General features: G+C 57.3%; 2 protein-coding genes across 4 annotated transcripts in view; one reads left to right on the top strand and one right to left on the bottom strand.

The window, feature by feature from the left end:
* Nucleotides 1–12,933, top strand: part of SLC39A11 (solute carrier family 39 member 11) — a 74,857-nt gene extending 61,924 nt beyond the window's left edge. For all 3 annotated transcript variants that reach the window (XM_068655410.1, XM_068655409.1, XM_068655408.1), the window contains 3 exons: nucleotides 11,217–11,315; nucleotides 12,367–12,525; nucleotides 12,652–12,933. In XM_068655410.1, the coding sequence (XP_068511511.1) occupies nucleotides 11,217–11,315; nucleotides 12,367–12,525; nucleotides 12,652–12,730 (337 nt within the window). In that variant the 3' untranslated portion in view covers nucleotides 12,731–12,933. The remainder of the gene's footprint in view (nucleotides 1–11,216; nucleotides 11,316–12,366; nucleotides 12,526–12,651) is intronic.
* Nucleotides 1–14,614, bottom strand: part of RPL38 (ribosomal protein L38) — a 289,914-nt gene that overhangs the window by 202,687 nt on the left and 72,613 nt on the right. The gene's annotated exons all lie outside the window — the stretch shown is intronic.

The following is a 14,614-nucleotide window of genomic DNA, read 5'->3' as shown; positions in this document are numbered from 1 at the left end:
GACGGCGGCGAGCTTTGTGCTGGGATCTTTGCAGGCACACGTTGCGCACTGCGCTCCTTGCCTGGCTGCCTTCTCTCCCTGCCCTCAGCATCCATTTCTTTGGCCCTCTGCGGTTTGCCCCGGGCTCCCTCTGCCCCCTGCACGCAGCAGGATGGTGCTGAGTGCCCGGCACCACGGCTCCTTCCCATTTCCACGGGCTGCAACGTGGGAACCCCGGGGCCACGGTGCCCTGCAGCCCTCAAACTCGGTAAGAAAGCTGCCTTTGTCGTGGCCCGGGGCTAAGTCCAGTCACAAGGGACAGTTCGTGCCAGAAAATATTATTATTTTTTTATAAAAGGGAAGAGAAGTTGAAGCACAGCAGCGTTTTTCAGCCCCTGTTCCTGCTGGGTGCCCACGGGCAGAGCAAGGAGGTCTCGTGTTTGCCCCGGGGGACCCCAGGGAAGAGCCGTGGCCGAGCTGCCCCCGTCTGTGTGCGGTTGCTGCTCCTCTCCTGCTGGGCACTAGGTGGTAACAGCCGAGCTCCTGCAGGCCTGTGCGTACATAAAGGACTAAAAACGTGAAAAATAGGTTGAAATATTTTGTTATTATCATGTGCGGTGCGGACACCAGGTCCCGACGGGGCACTGGGGCTGCAAAGAAGTCAGAGAGGTTAAAAGTGGTGTAGGGGTAAAATGGTTTTGGGGTAAAACTGCCCTAGGATGAGGCCGGGTACCTCCAGGAACCAGGGAGATGCTTTCTCCTGTGGGTTTGCATCGCTCAGCTGAACCTCAGCCCTCTTTTTTTGGACTCGTGCCCTGAGCTTAGTGCTGGGAGAGGGGTCGGGGTGCCCCACCTCGTGTCCCCTGGGCATTGCTGGGGCTGGGACCCACTTGGGGACAAGGCACCCGTGGCCACATCACCTGGGGAGCGCATCTCGGATAGAGCCCGAGCACCTTGGAAAGGTCCCGATCCCTCCTTTTCGGCAGCACCAGAGCACACAAATCCCACGGGGTTCACCGTAAGGAGAGGGAGAAGTGCCTGGTGGTGCTGCTGAAACGCCGTGCCACCGAGCTGCTCCGGGAGCCCTCCCGTGCAGCTGCAGGACACCCGTGTGTGCGTGTGCAGGCGCTGCAGACAGCTGCAGTTTTCCCCCGATGCCGACGGGGATGTTCCCTCCCCTGCAGCACAATGGTTCCCATTCATCAGCTCCGTGCTGGGAACGCCGGCCGGGGTTTCGATCTGTTGTGCCCGCGGATTGTTTCCTGTCCAGCTCTGGTAAAGCAGCCAGAAAGGAGGCTTCGGGTTTGACGGGCAGGCTTTGAGCGCGGCTTGGAAAATATTATTTCATGGGACAGCCCCGTGCCTCCCACGCTGTGTCTCTCAGGCTGGGAAGAAAAAAAGAAAAAAAGAAAAAAAAAGGAAAAGAGGAAAAAAAAAAGCTGAGGCTTGATTAATGTACGGAGATTGAAACCAGGCAAAAATTTAATACTGTGTTTTCTTGGGATGAATGGGGATCATTGTGGGCTGAGGCAGCAGAAGACGCGCTGGGTGTTGCTCTGCCCTTTGCGCACACGATCTCCGTGATCAGCGGTGGAGCTCAGAAAGCTCGGGTGGGATCGAAATGTGGGGTCGGCCCCTCGCTGCTGGCCTCGTTATCAGATGGAGGATGTGCACGGGAACACCTAATGGGAAAAAAAAACACCTGTGGTAGCGCGAGGTGGGGCTGGATGGGGAATTCCACGGCCCCCCAGCTCCGAGACAAATGCGCATTCTCCAGCCGGGCTGCTCCTTCCCCAAGCACCGTGTTGGGGCCTCTGGTTACAAAACAAAATTGTTGCGAGATGCTCATTAAGCACCTTTTAATGAACCTGTCCTGAAGGGATATGGTTATTATTGAGCGGTGGTTACCTACCCGGGGCGGTGTCCCGAGGGAGCTTGTCTTTCCTGACTTGTCCGTGAGTCTTGCTGCCCCGTGCCATGAGTGCCAGCAGGGAGGTGCTCAGTGTGCTGGTGGTGAGGATGTCCCAACCTCTGCGAGGGTGCTTTGGGAGCACAAATGCTTGTTTTTTGCAGCAAAGCAGATCTCAGCTTAATTAAATGAGGTGGCGTGGGTGTCCGGAAAGGGCGCTCCCCTTGCTCGTGGGGTCGTGCCGGGACAGACGCCCCACGCTCACCTGCCCAAGCAGCAGAGCAGATAAAGAAATGCCCTCCTGCAAAATCCTCCTAGCTCTCTGCCTTTCAGAAAACAGCGTTTTATTGTAACCAGATATTAAGCTGCTTCTTGGTCATGAGAAGAAGGAAGCGGCTGGCTGGAAAGCAAGACAAGGCAGGCTCCAGTCGCTTTCCCCAAGGGTGATCTGTTTACAAATATGTGTGAAACGTGTCAGGCAGTGTCTCGCCCTTCTCTTGCTCCTCTCTATGCCTTTCACAGGAGCTTTTGTCCTTCGGGATGGAGTTTCCCGGTTGCTGTTTGGAGGCACTGCAGGACTTCGAGGCGCTGGGTTTGCGGCACAGCGAGGTCTCGCGGTGATAAGCAGAAGCCAGACTGGCCGTGGTGCTCTGGCTTAACCCCACGTCCAAGAAAAATTGTTCCTGGGAAGTGAAATCTGCACGAATAATGCAGATTATTCCCAACATGCTCAGCCTCTCTCAGAGCAGCTCCTCGTTATGGTGCATGGTGTGTGGGAAGGAAACCTCCACAGGTGCTCAGGGCACAAACCTGCAGAGGGAAACCTCTGTGGCCTGCGGTGTTCTCGCTGAGCTGCCTTCAGAGCTACCAGATGTTTTCTGTGCTGGGAAAATGTTTGTTCTCTGCAGTGCCTGGATGGTCAGGAGTCCTGTGGATGGACCTGGGCAGTGCTGGTCCCAGCTGGTGCCTGACTGGGGTAACTGGGGTGCCACAGCTCGGGCTGCTGGAGCTGCTTCCCACACTGCTCCTTCTGCTTTCCAGTCTGTTGCAGGGCCAGGATGTTAAAGCTGGGGTCTCACTACGCTTTGCTGCTCAGTCTGTGATGCGGAGAGGTGCAGGGATGGAGCAGAGACCTCATTTTCCAGTCCTTGCATCAGGAACAAAGTGCAAACGCTTTTATTTGTTGCCCCGTGCAGAGGTCTGTGCAGTGGCTGCCTGCCCCCCCTCCCCTGGTGGGCACTGTAGGAGCAGATCCTGAGGGATGACAAGGACCTTTGTGTCCCTTGCTATCATTGTGCTATCTCTGGAGACCTGGGGGCTCCTTTGTATCTGCTCCCTTTCCCGGCAGCTTCCTCCCTTCCTCCTCTTCCCCGCAGCCTCCCGGTGCTTTTTGTCCCTGCCCTCCAGGTGTTCATACCTCACCACTTTGAGTCATCTTCTCTTGCATAACCTGTGCCTGGAGGGCTTGTTTGATGCCTGGACTCACTCCCCAAAAATTCACCCCGGAGAGGAGTCAGGGGCTCCCGACAGAGCAAATCCCCAGCGCCACCGGGGAGCCTCGCCGCCCGCTCCTCGCCCTGCTCCGTTGCGCTCCCCGGCCCCGCTTTGGGACCGAGGGGGTGCCCTCTCCTGTGGGGTGCCCCTCGGAGGATGCTCAGCTTTGGGGCCATGCCAGGAGCTGCTGCCTGCTCCCAGGGGGTCCCTGGGTGGGTGTCAGGGCCCCGCTCCCACCCCAAACCCAGGTTCAAGCCTGGAAACCTGGTGCTCTCCTGCCCCTTCCCGCGAAGGTCTCTGCCCAGCTTTGATCTGCAAAGCGCTCTGCTTCAGTTCCTGCTCGCGTTAAAATAAACGAGAGAGGGCAGAGAAAAGAGCAGAGGAAGAAAAAGCCATTATCCCTGTTTATCTTATCAAGATAATGCCAAACAAGGCTCACTTTGAGCGAGAGGCTCGCGCTTTGCCGCCGCAGTGGCCTGCTCCTCTCTTTAGCAGCACAGTTTAAAAATAAACCCTTAGAGGAGGGGAAGCGACTTGAATGCAGACATTGTTACTGTACAAGATGCGATAATGGGGCCTTTTATGGCTACATCTGTTAGTAAATTGTTTAGTTCCAGGTTTTGGGGCTGCATAAAGGAGCCGCGCTGGGGCTTTTCCACACTCTCCCCCCTTGGCGCATTTTAGCGGCGATGTTGCAGGGGAGGGGAGAGGAGAAAACGTGCTCCTGCTTTTAATTTTGCTCTTAGCTTCTTGGTGCTGATCCTCAGCAGCATGGAGGGACGGCCACATGATGCTCATCCATCCCCTGGTGCTCATCTACCCCGTGGTGCTCATCCATCCCCTGGTGCTCATCCGTCCCCCGGTGCTCATCCATCCCCCATTTCCCCCACAGCCCCACTGGGGCAGCCAGCAGCCGAGGAGCCTCTCTGCAGAGCTGGGCTTTGGCTTCTCTCAGGTTCTCCTCACCCCCAGCGGGGAAGAATCGGCTCTTTATTCACCCAATTTGTCCGCCCTCCCTCGCTGGGCTCGAGGCTTTTGTTCCCTGTAAGCGATCGGGGCCGTGCGTGCCGCTGGCTGCCGAGCTTGTTGTGCACGGGAACTGGAGGACGGAGCAAAGATAAAAATTAAATAATTCCCCCAAATGCTTCTGCCACCTAATAATTCCCCAAATGCTTCACCAGCTATTGCTCTGTGCTGAGATTTCTACACCATGTAACGTTTTTGATGTGCTGATGGTTTAGGGAATTGTATAAAAGGGAGAGGGTTGGCGGGTTTGTATGAAGCTGTAAACGTTAACTGGCAGGTGTTATTGGGAATTTTTATAGGTGGGCCCTAATCCCAGCCCTGCTTTCGGACCACCCGGCTTCTGCGTGTTCAATTTTTAAAAATATTTTAAGAGCCTTTATAAGGGTCTGTATCTCCCTCCAGCTCTAGCCCTACCCGCGATCAGTGCAGCCACATCATTAAATTCGCTTTATTTATGGGCGTGCTTATACGAATATTTAAAAAAAAGAAAATCAAATTTGGGTGGGCATTTCTGCAGCTCTGAGCTATGTGAAACAGAGTTAACGAGGTCTTGTGTTGGGGTCTTCTTAGGGTATTTAAAAATAGCCCCAAACCAAACATTTTGAGGTGGAGGAAGGGGCCCTGGCTCACGTTGCAGTCAGCTGGGGGTCAGATTCAAGCACAATTCCCGTCCTTAGGGTGCTGTGGAGCTGGATGGGTGCATGTGGGTGCTGGGTGCTGGCTGTGGGGTGGCAGCAGGGACATGGGGACGGGAAGAGCAATTAGGATTTCTGCCCCAGGGTGATGGTTTTTCAATTTTGGGGCCAAACGGCTCCGTGAGGCTGCTAACGGGGTGCAGATGGGGCATGGCCAGGACCCTGCAGAGCCCTAACCCAGGTGGGGACGAGCTTGGGGTGAGCCAGGATGCCCAAAGCCCTGTCCCTGCTGTGCTCTGCCCCGAGCTGTCCTCACCACCCGCCCCCAGAGCACCCCCTGCTTTCAGGCACCATCCCTAGGCTGCGGGACGGTGATCCCATGGGTGCTGCGTCCTCTGGTGCTCCGCAGCCCTTCCCAAACTGAACCACGGACACATCTGGCTGGACACCACCTGGTAACTGGTGAGGTTTGGCTAAAACACCCAGCGGGGTGAGCTGGGTGCCACGCGATGAGCTGGGTGCCACAGGGTGCTGATGGCAAGGTGCACGGATTTAGGGAGCCAGGGCAGCTGCGGTGCCCCAAGGCGGCCGATGCTGCACTGTCCTGCACAGCCCAGCCTGCCCCAAGCCTCCTTCTGCCTTTCCTGGGGCTGAATTTCTTTTTCTTTATGCTTTTCCTTCAATCTCGAAGGGAGATTTTGGAAAAGAACATATTTGAGAACAGATTGCTCACTTCGAGGCGAGCATTTGGTGATCTTACGCATTTATTTCTTTGCTCGGAGCACCCAGCATGTGAAAGGGCAACCGTAAAACGCTCCAAATTTTGCTTTTCCCAAAGCAGAGCGGAGCAGGGAGCCGAGCTTGGGTTATTTCAGGCATTTCCCTGTGTGAAGGTGTAACATCATTCCGTGCACACGAGAGCACCTCAGGGTGAAAGGAGCCAACGCTGCGCCCGGCAGCGCCGCGGTGGCGTTCCGGGGAGTTACGCTCTGAGCTGCTCACAAACATCCTTAAACTTTTTATCTAGGTAGATCCCAACTGTGCAAACGGAGATTTGTCCGTGGTGCAGGCTGTGCTGGGTCCTGAGTTTCATTACACGCCACCAGGATGAGCAGAATCAGTGCAATTGTGAGCCCAGGTCCATCTCCTGCTCGCTTTGCCAGCACGCGGCCACAGCCGGGTCAGGTTTGGTGCTGCGGGCAGGATCCTGAGCGAGCAGGTGGGGTTTACAGGGGCTTTGAGGGGAGCTGGGTGCAGGTCGAGCCTCCCTGAGCTGTGTTTTGACCTCCTGCTGGGGTCAAAACCCAGCAAAAGAGAGGAGAGGAGGAAGGCACGGAGCCGTGAGCCGCGGCTTTGTGCGCCGCGGGTAGGGGGAGACGTGAACTTTTACCCCGTGCGTGAGGCTGACTCATAAATCAAACGGGGCCGTAAATAAGCGGGCAGATAAGAGCACAGATTCTCAACCCCCAGGGGAATAAACGGCCCCGAGACAACGGGACCCCCCCGGTGTGATCGGGCTGTGGATGCGAGCCGACCATAACCAAGCAGAAAAAGCTTTGGGCTGGCTCTGGGCTCTTTGCTGCGGCCTCGAACATCCCAGGTCTGCAGGGTATGGCCATGTGGGGGGCACGGGGGGTCCCCGAGCCTGCTGTGAGCTGGCGTTTTGCACGAGGGGATGGTGGTGGCATCCGTGTCCCCTCCCTGCAGCCCTGCTCCTTCGCCTGCCTCCCCCTTTCTGCCTGACACCAGGGATTTGCCCCGTGGAAGCCGAGGAATTTCGTGCTCTCCAGCTCAAGTTCACGTCCCGCTTGGCGCGCTCGGAGGAGAGCGAGCGGGTTTTACGGCTTTGAACTTTGCGTGCGTGCCTTGGGGATGAATTAAGGGTAAAAATTTCCTAAAATTGTAAATGTTTGCCGGGTATTGAAGCCTTGGGTATTGAAGGCTGGCCAGGGGCCAGGCGAGCAGATGGGACGCAGCCCGTGCGGCACAGCCCCGGCCGGGGGCTTGGAAAAGAGGCAGCGGAGGGGCGAGAAGTGGCACGGGGGGGGGTCACAAACCCAGCAGGGCTGGGGCTGTGCCCGTCGCTGCCCTGGGTGCACGCACGGGGTGGTGAAGACCTTTTCTTGGCTCTCCGAGGAGGGAAATCATCTCGCAGGTGTTTGTGCAGAGGTGGCTGCGAGCAGCCCCGGGAGCCCTGTGGATGTCGGAGCAGAGCCCCACAATGAGCTTGGCAGGGTGGTTTGCACAAAACCTCTGCAATCCATCAAAATCAGGCCTGTTTTTTTGTGCTTTTGTGGTTTTAGTTTGAGATACTCGTCCGTGCGCCCGTCCTGCCCTTTCCTGCCTCCTGAGCTCTGCGCCACTTCCACTGCTTTGTGCCCCAAATTATTCCCTGCCACTTCTCCCTTCCCTTCGCTTCCTTTCAGCTTTGCTGCCCGTCCTCGGTGCCATTTGGGAGGCTCCTTGCTCAGGTCAGCTGAGAGCTGTGCTGATGACTTCCAAATTAAAACCAGGGCACTGATTTTTTCCACCTTTCTCCCCCGTATAACTCCCAACCTTCCCATATCTCTGCGCAACCGGCAAATTACGCAGCGGCTTCCAGCTTGACCGTCTCCGTGCTGCCCAGGAGGACAGCTCAGGGCTCCTGGGTTCCCGATGTCGGACGGGTTCAGCGCCGCATCCCTGCCTCGCGTGAGAGGCGCCGGGAAAGCCCAGGCAGAGCTTGCGTGCCGAGGCAGCTGCGTTGAACAGGTAGGGCAGGTATGGGGAAACGCTCAGGGCCCCGCGCTCACCGCAGGCTCCTTCCCACCTGCGAGCCCTGATCAAACACCTCGACGGGCAGCCCGAGTGGGAAGCCGTGATGTAATCTCGGGAACCCAAAACAATCGGCCCTTTCATGGCAAGACGATAACAATCAAAACAGTATGTAAGGGCCTGCCATGCAAGAATACACATGCACATTATACACTGGAGGGAATTGAAAGCCGGAGTGAAAAGGGGCTTGTTAAGAATATGTAGCCTGCTTTCATAATCAGTTTGTAAAAGAATAGGCCCTTGAAAACAAGGGTTTAGGCTTATAGAAGGCTTTCTGTGCCTTGACCTTGCAAATATGCGGAGATGCCAACTTTTTTTTTTTTTTTTTTTGAAAGTGAACTTGGAGCCTCCCAGCGTGGTGCCGCGGCGCTTGGCAGCCAGCGGGGGTACGGCCCCGGGGGGCGCGGGTGCTCCCCTCCTGCCACGAGGAGCTGGTCCTCGGTGGCGCTCGGCCAGGTGCCCGAGATTTCACCTTTTCTTCCTTAAAATTACCCCGCTGGGCTCTGCCGGCATCTGCAGAGGTGTGAGGTGTGCGTGGGACCAGCACTCCTGCTCCCAGGTGGAGGGGGTAGGGGGCACGTCGCTGGGCTCGCCCCGTTTCACAGCTGGGGAACCCGGGGCAGAGCGCTGGGAAAGGGAGCGTTCCCAACGCGTTTTGGCTCCTTGGTCCTTGGTATTTCGAAGGACACCTGAGGCCCTGGTGCCCGAAGTGGCAGAGACACCTGAGCGACTTCCCTGCGTTGGCCAGGGGGCTGGTGGTGGAGCTGCTGGAGGAGCACGCTCATCCCCAGCGTCTGGTGTGGTTTCCTCTATTTTCAGATCAACGCGCTTTGTACATTAAAGGTTATCCTCCTCTCTGCAAAACGTCTTTTAGCTGGCCATGGGCAACCCATCAGACAAAATAGGGTCAGCTTCACGCACCCCAGTACCAGTTATTCCCCCCTACCCCACTTCAGACACCCAAATGTCCCTAAACATTTCGTGCCTGTCCCCTGGGCTAAAGCTCCTCGTCTCCTTGCCACCTCCTCTGCGTCCCGCTGCCCGTGGGCACCCGAAGGCACGGCCCCCGGCCCTCCTCCTGCTGCAGGCTGCCTTTGTGCATCTGTTTTACAATGTGTTTCTTTGCAGCAGGGGGAAGCCTTCCAAGAATCCCCACCTATTTCCGTCATAAGGACGCCTTTGTTTTCCCCCGCGCACAATGCAGCTTTATGCGACTCCCTCGCTTTCTTCCCCCAGCGCGTAGCCGGGAGCTGCCGAGGTGTGAGGTGTGTGCGGATCGGCGGCCGAGGGCCAGAGGAATGTCTCCTGGGATGGGTTTTGTTCGCAGCTTGAGGCATCAGAGCTCGGTTTCTTCGCCCGAGCACCCGGACATCTCCGAGCCGCCGCGCTGGGCAAACAGAGGTGGCCCCGGAGCGGCGAGCGGAGGTGCCCTTGGTGCAGCGAACCGAGGCAGAGCAAATAGGAAGGGTTGTGTGTTCCTGGCCCCCGTGTTGTCACGGAGCCCTTCTCATCCTGATGGGATTAGCGTCTCTGGGAAAAGGCTCAGGGAGCCCGAAAATCCACGAAGCGCTCCAGGCAGAGCTGCGGTGCTGGGAAGCGCTGGAGGAACGCGGGGCTGTGACATGTGGGGAGCGTGGGTTGGGGGAGCAGGAGCAATTCAGAGGGGTTCGGTGCCATCATGGGGACAGTGTCACCCTGAAGCTGAGCCCAGAAAGTCCTTTCTCCCCCGTGGATGTCCCAGGGCAAGGTGCTGGGGCTCTGGTGGCCTTTGCCTCCTGTGGTGCCGCACGCTTGAGCTGTGTCTGCGCCCGACGGCTGGCACCCTCGTGGCACGATGCCTGCACCTTTTGCACCCCTGTTCCTTGGGTTTTTGCACCCATATTCCTAGGGAAAACAGGTTAAAACCTGGCTTGGAGCAGGGGACAGGTGGCTGCTTCCCACCGAGGGGTGGTGGAAGGGGGTGACCTGGCCCTGGCGTGTCCCTTTTGGGGTCGGAGCACCCGCAGTGCATGACCATCGCTCCCCGTGGGTGCAGCACCTCTCTCCCTGAGCCTTCCTCCCTGCCAGCACCTCTACCTCCCCCAGGCAGGCCCGTGCCCCCCGAGCCCACTCCCCCAGCATGCCCCAGACCCCCTGGGCATCGGTGCTGCCGTGGGCTGGGGCTGGCTCCTGCTTTTAGGGAGCCCCAATGGGTTCGCCAAGGGGTGCGCATGGCAGAGAGGGGAGGAGGAGGGCAGGGGCGAGCCCACCCGGCTGCATTTCTCCTGCTGGGTCTCTTCCTGGGTTAAATTCCCCCCCTCGTGGCCCTGGGGGCTGCCTCTCTGCCCGGGCAGCCCCACAGCAAAGGGGTCAGCGAGGGGGGAGCTCGGGGCTGCTTCCCGTACAGACCCCTCCATTCACACTTCCCTCTCCCACCCCATTAATTTGTTGTGGTTGGGGCTGGTAATAGCTGCTTTGTGTGAAGGCGAGGGAAGGAGGAGGAAAAAAAAAAAGCACACCAGCACACAGACAGCGGCCCCAGTGTTTTCTAAAAGGGATGTTTTTCCCCCTCCGTTCCCTCTCTCTTTGCCTTGAATAATGTTTTTGATTGTAGCAGCCTGTCCTGCTTAGGGAAACCCACAGCCTCTCCCCCCCCCCCCCCTCTTCTGTAAACCGTGGTAGAAGTTTAAACAACCCGGAGAGCTTTTTTCTCACCAGTCTTATTTTACTAATGGGAAACAAGTGTTTGGGGCAGCAAAGGGAGCTCTCAGCTGCTGGATGAGGAATCGCCGACCCCGCTGGGGCCGGGTAGGGGCCGGGGGCTCCTTGAGGCTCCCAGCTCGAGCCCCCCGGGGTGGTCGAGTTCGGTGTCCCCAGGGACAAATCCACACCCAGCATCCAAACCTCTCCGGGTTGCCCTTGGGTTTCAAACCCTACAAGACCCGAGTTTTCTGCCCCTGGGGCCACGGGGCTCTAATTGCAGCCGTTCAAGTTTGCCGTGCCTCCCCGTGTAAGCCCCTTTATCGGGGCTTTTTATCTTTTGTGCCTTAGGACTGGTCCTCACAGCAGCCTGGGTTACGTTAGGGACGGACAGACCTCTCCCCTCTCCCTTTCCCAACCTTGTTGGGGTCTGGCTGCTGTTGGGGTGCCTCCCTGCTGCCCCCAACCCCTCCAGCATCGTTTGGAGAGCTCGCCTTATTTCTGCTCTGCACCCAGAATCGGGCCCATGCGTTGCTGTGCTCACCTTAAATATTCACCAGGGCGAGCTGTGCTTGCATTAGAGGCACATCTTTCACAACCCCTTTCTCTTCCCAATTCCCAGCCCGTCCTTTCCACCCCAGGTGGCTGCGGGTACCCACGCGCGCTCTTTTGTTTGGCAGGAACCTGGCGATCGGGATCGGCATCCAGAACTTCCCCGAAGGCCTCGCCGTCAGCCTGCCTTTACGTGGCGCGGGATTTTCCACCTGGAAGGCGTTCTGGTAGGCAGAGCTGCCCCCAGCCCACGGCACCAGCACCCTGCGAGCAGCTCCCCCTCATCGGGTGCCTTGGGGTACCCTCGGGATGGGTTTGTGTTAGCCAAGAGCCTCTTCCCATGGTCTTTGTGCTCAACGGGGAGGGTTTTCTGGGGCTGATGTTGTGCTGCAGACCTGCCAGCAGCCTGGGAGGGGAGCAGGGGGTGCTGCCCGGTGCCCCCCAGCTCAGCCCCAAGCCCCCAGCTCGCCCCGGTCCCCGTGGTTTTGCTCCAGCCCAGCTCAGCCGGCTGAGCAGTGCCTGCGCTCAGCTCCCAGATCCTGCCCCAAAAAGTCTTTATTTTTATTTTTTATTTTTTTGGGTTTTGTTTTGGTTTGGTTTTTCTCTCACTTCGCTCTGGGCTGCGTTTCAAACCCACTTTGTTTTTCTCCTTCTCCCCCGAGGTGAAAAAGCCGAGGGCATGAACTCTGCAGGCGCAGGGCCGCGTTCCTGCCCGTGCACGTGTGCTCGGCCGGGTGATGGATGGGAGGGCAGGGGGGGGGCTTTGTTTTCTTTCCCTCCCACCCACCTCCATTTCGGCCAGCGCAGCCAGGGCTGGGACTTGCACCAGGGCTGCTGCTGGAAGGGAGCTCCCCTGGGCTGGGGAGCTTTGTTCCTTAAAACAGCCCCAGAAGGAAGGAAAATGAGGAGGGGGGAGAGCGGTGAGGCTGTGGCCGGGTGTCCTTTTGGGGACTGAGCTGTGCTGGTTGCAAATTTTTCCTCTCTGACCCAGCCCTGCCTGCAACCTGGATCCCCAAACCCCACAGAGATGTTTTGGGGGGAAGGATCCGGATGGTGCCTTAATTCCCAGCCTGGAAAAATCAACGGGGTTTGGTCAAATTGCTCTCATCCCCTGTCGAGAGTGACCCAGGGGGCTTGGTGTGTGCAGGACAGCGTCTGACCTCCTCCTGGACACGGTGGCACCGGAGAGGACCCCGTTCCCCACGCCGCAGCCCCTCGGTGCTCCCCGTGAGGGGCTTCCCGGGGTGCGCAGCCCCTTTCAGGCTCGTTGCCTTGCAGGTACGGGCAGCTGAGCGGCATGGTGGAGCCCTTGGCTGGCGTCTTTGGTGCCTTCGCCGTGGTGGTGGCAGAGCCTCTCCTCCCCTACGCCCTGGGCTTCGCGGCCGGAGCCATGGTCTACGTGGTGATGGACGATATCATCCCCGAGGCGCAGACCAGGTGAGCACAGGGAGGTACCCGAGGGCTCCAGGAGACCCCTTCCCTTCCCCGACGAGGCTCCGAGCTGTGCTTTACCCACCCTACAAGCACCCCAGGAGCTCACCCCTTCGTTTTTTTTCCCTGCAGTGGCAACGGGAAGCTGGCTTCCTGGACCTCCGTGCTCGGCTTCGTGGTGATGATGTCCCTGGACGTCGGCCTGGGGTAGGGCAGCTCGCTGCTCCCCGCGGGAAGGCTTCTCACCAGCGGCCGTGGTGGCACATTGGGGACCGGGCACGCCTTAGCCTCTTCGATTTTTATTTTTTTTATTTTTTTTTTGTACATGACTATTTTTTTGGGATCCGGTTTGGTGTTAATTCCCTCTGATTTGGTCTGTCTGCTCCCCCCAACGTCACGTCGATGGTTTCCAAAGCACAAACGCGGGGGGTTCGGTGCGGGTCCTGCTTTCCTTTCGCCACCAGATTTTCTGTTTCCCCCTAGAGGGCTGAGACACATCGGCCAGGGCACAGGTCCTGCTTGACTTTTCCTTCAGCTCTGGGGTGTTTTCTCTGAGTCAGGTGGGTTTTGATCATCCTTGGTCTGCAGAAGGGCAGGAATTCACCGTCGCATGCTTAGGGTTGCGTCCCAAGGCATTTAATGAGGTAAACTCCTCAATTCCCACCCCTGGTTCTGGAAGGCAGGGGGAAGAATTAGGGCTAGGACAACACGTGCAGCACCCTGTGGGGCAGCAGGTCTGACACATCCCGCTGGGCCTGGGCAATGTTTTAGGGCTTTCGTTGTTCTGACGGATACAAGTAGTCCAAGCAAATAAAAATGAATTTTCTTGGTATCTCTGTGAGAGGAAAATACTGATTTTTCCTAAACTTATTTCCTAAGCAGGGCTTTGTTCCAGTGCATGGTGGCTTGTCCGATACCCAGAGGGTAAAAAAAAATAAGGAGAGGAGAATCTTTGTGTTTTCTAGCAGGCACTCGGTGACAAGGCAAGGTGTGGTTCCCCGCGGTGTGCTCCGTGCCTGTTGTGCAGCAGGAGGCATTTCCACATGGGCCCACGGCCATGGGGCATTATTGAATTTGCTTTTTTTCTGGCTGCTCTTTCAAATCGTTGACAGCTCCCCGACAATCTCCTGCAGCCCCCAGAGGTGGCCCTGGGGGCTCCTCAGCCCCCCTCTGCCCAGCCCGGTGCTGAGTTAACCTCCCCGAGGACCCCAGGGTGCCAGAAACTCTCATCCTCCCGAGCAGCATCGGGATGCGATAGCTCATCAGTGGGAGCTAATTCCCCTAATTAAACACTCATTAATGTGGCTGCCTCTTTGCCGTCTTCCTTTGGAGCATCTCCTGTCCCCTCCCCGTGCCGTGCCACGGCTGAACCTGCTTCGTGCTCAAGCAGAGAGCAAAATGCAGGAGTGGGTGCAAGGCACACCTCGCCCTCCACCAAGGCTGCTTCATTTTTCAGGAAATTTTCAGGAAAAAGGGGTTAATGAGATTTTTCAGCAGCATAACTGGATCTCTTGGCTGCTGCTTGCATCTCAGCCCCTCTGCGGCCGTACCTGTGGGCACAGGGTGGTGCCAGCCAGCGTGGGTCCTGCTGGAGAGGCTGCACCAGGGCAGCCGGGGGAAGAGGCTGGAGTAAACCCGGTCAGAGCCATGCATTTCTGTTCAGTTCCTCGTTTCGGTTGGGTTTCATTTGTTTGTATGTCACTCTGGATGATACAAAACTACTGTTTGCCAATGGATTTGACCTTTTTACTGTGATTGGTTTCAATAAATGGGAAATTCTGAGTTTGCACTGATTTATTTCAGCGCAGTAAATCCCTGCTTTGTCTTCTCCTCCCCGCGTTCTGCTGCTTTTCTTTTCTTCTTTAATGGTTCTCGGCTTGTCAGAGCTCCTGCTTCTCAACCAGAAATCAAGCATGGAGAAGGGAAAATGAGAAGAAAAAGATGAAGAAAGGCATCTGTGCCATGCCTCACCCAGGCACCCACGGGTGTGTTTCACTGGGGTTTTGCAGCCCAGCCCCAGCTCCCGACCCCGGCTGGAGCTTTGTGACTCAGAAAAACCCAACCACAACAAATCCCTCGAGGAAAAAATAAAAAG

This window comes from Anas acuta, chromosome 18 (assembly GCF_963932015.1).
Source record: "Anas acuta chromosome 18, bAnaAcu1.1, whole genome shotgun sequence".
Lineage (NCBI taxonomy): Eukaryota > Metazoa > Chordata > Aves > Anseriformes > Anatidae > Anas > Anas acuta.
Note: the sequence above shows the minus strand (reverse complement) of the source record. Positions and strands in the feature narration are given on the sequence as shown.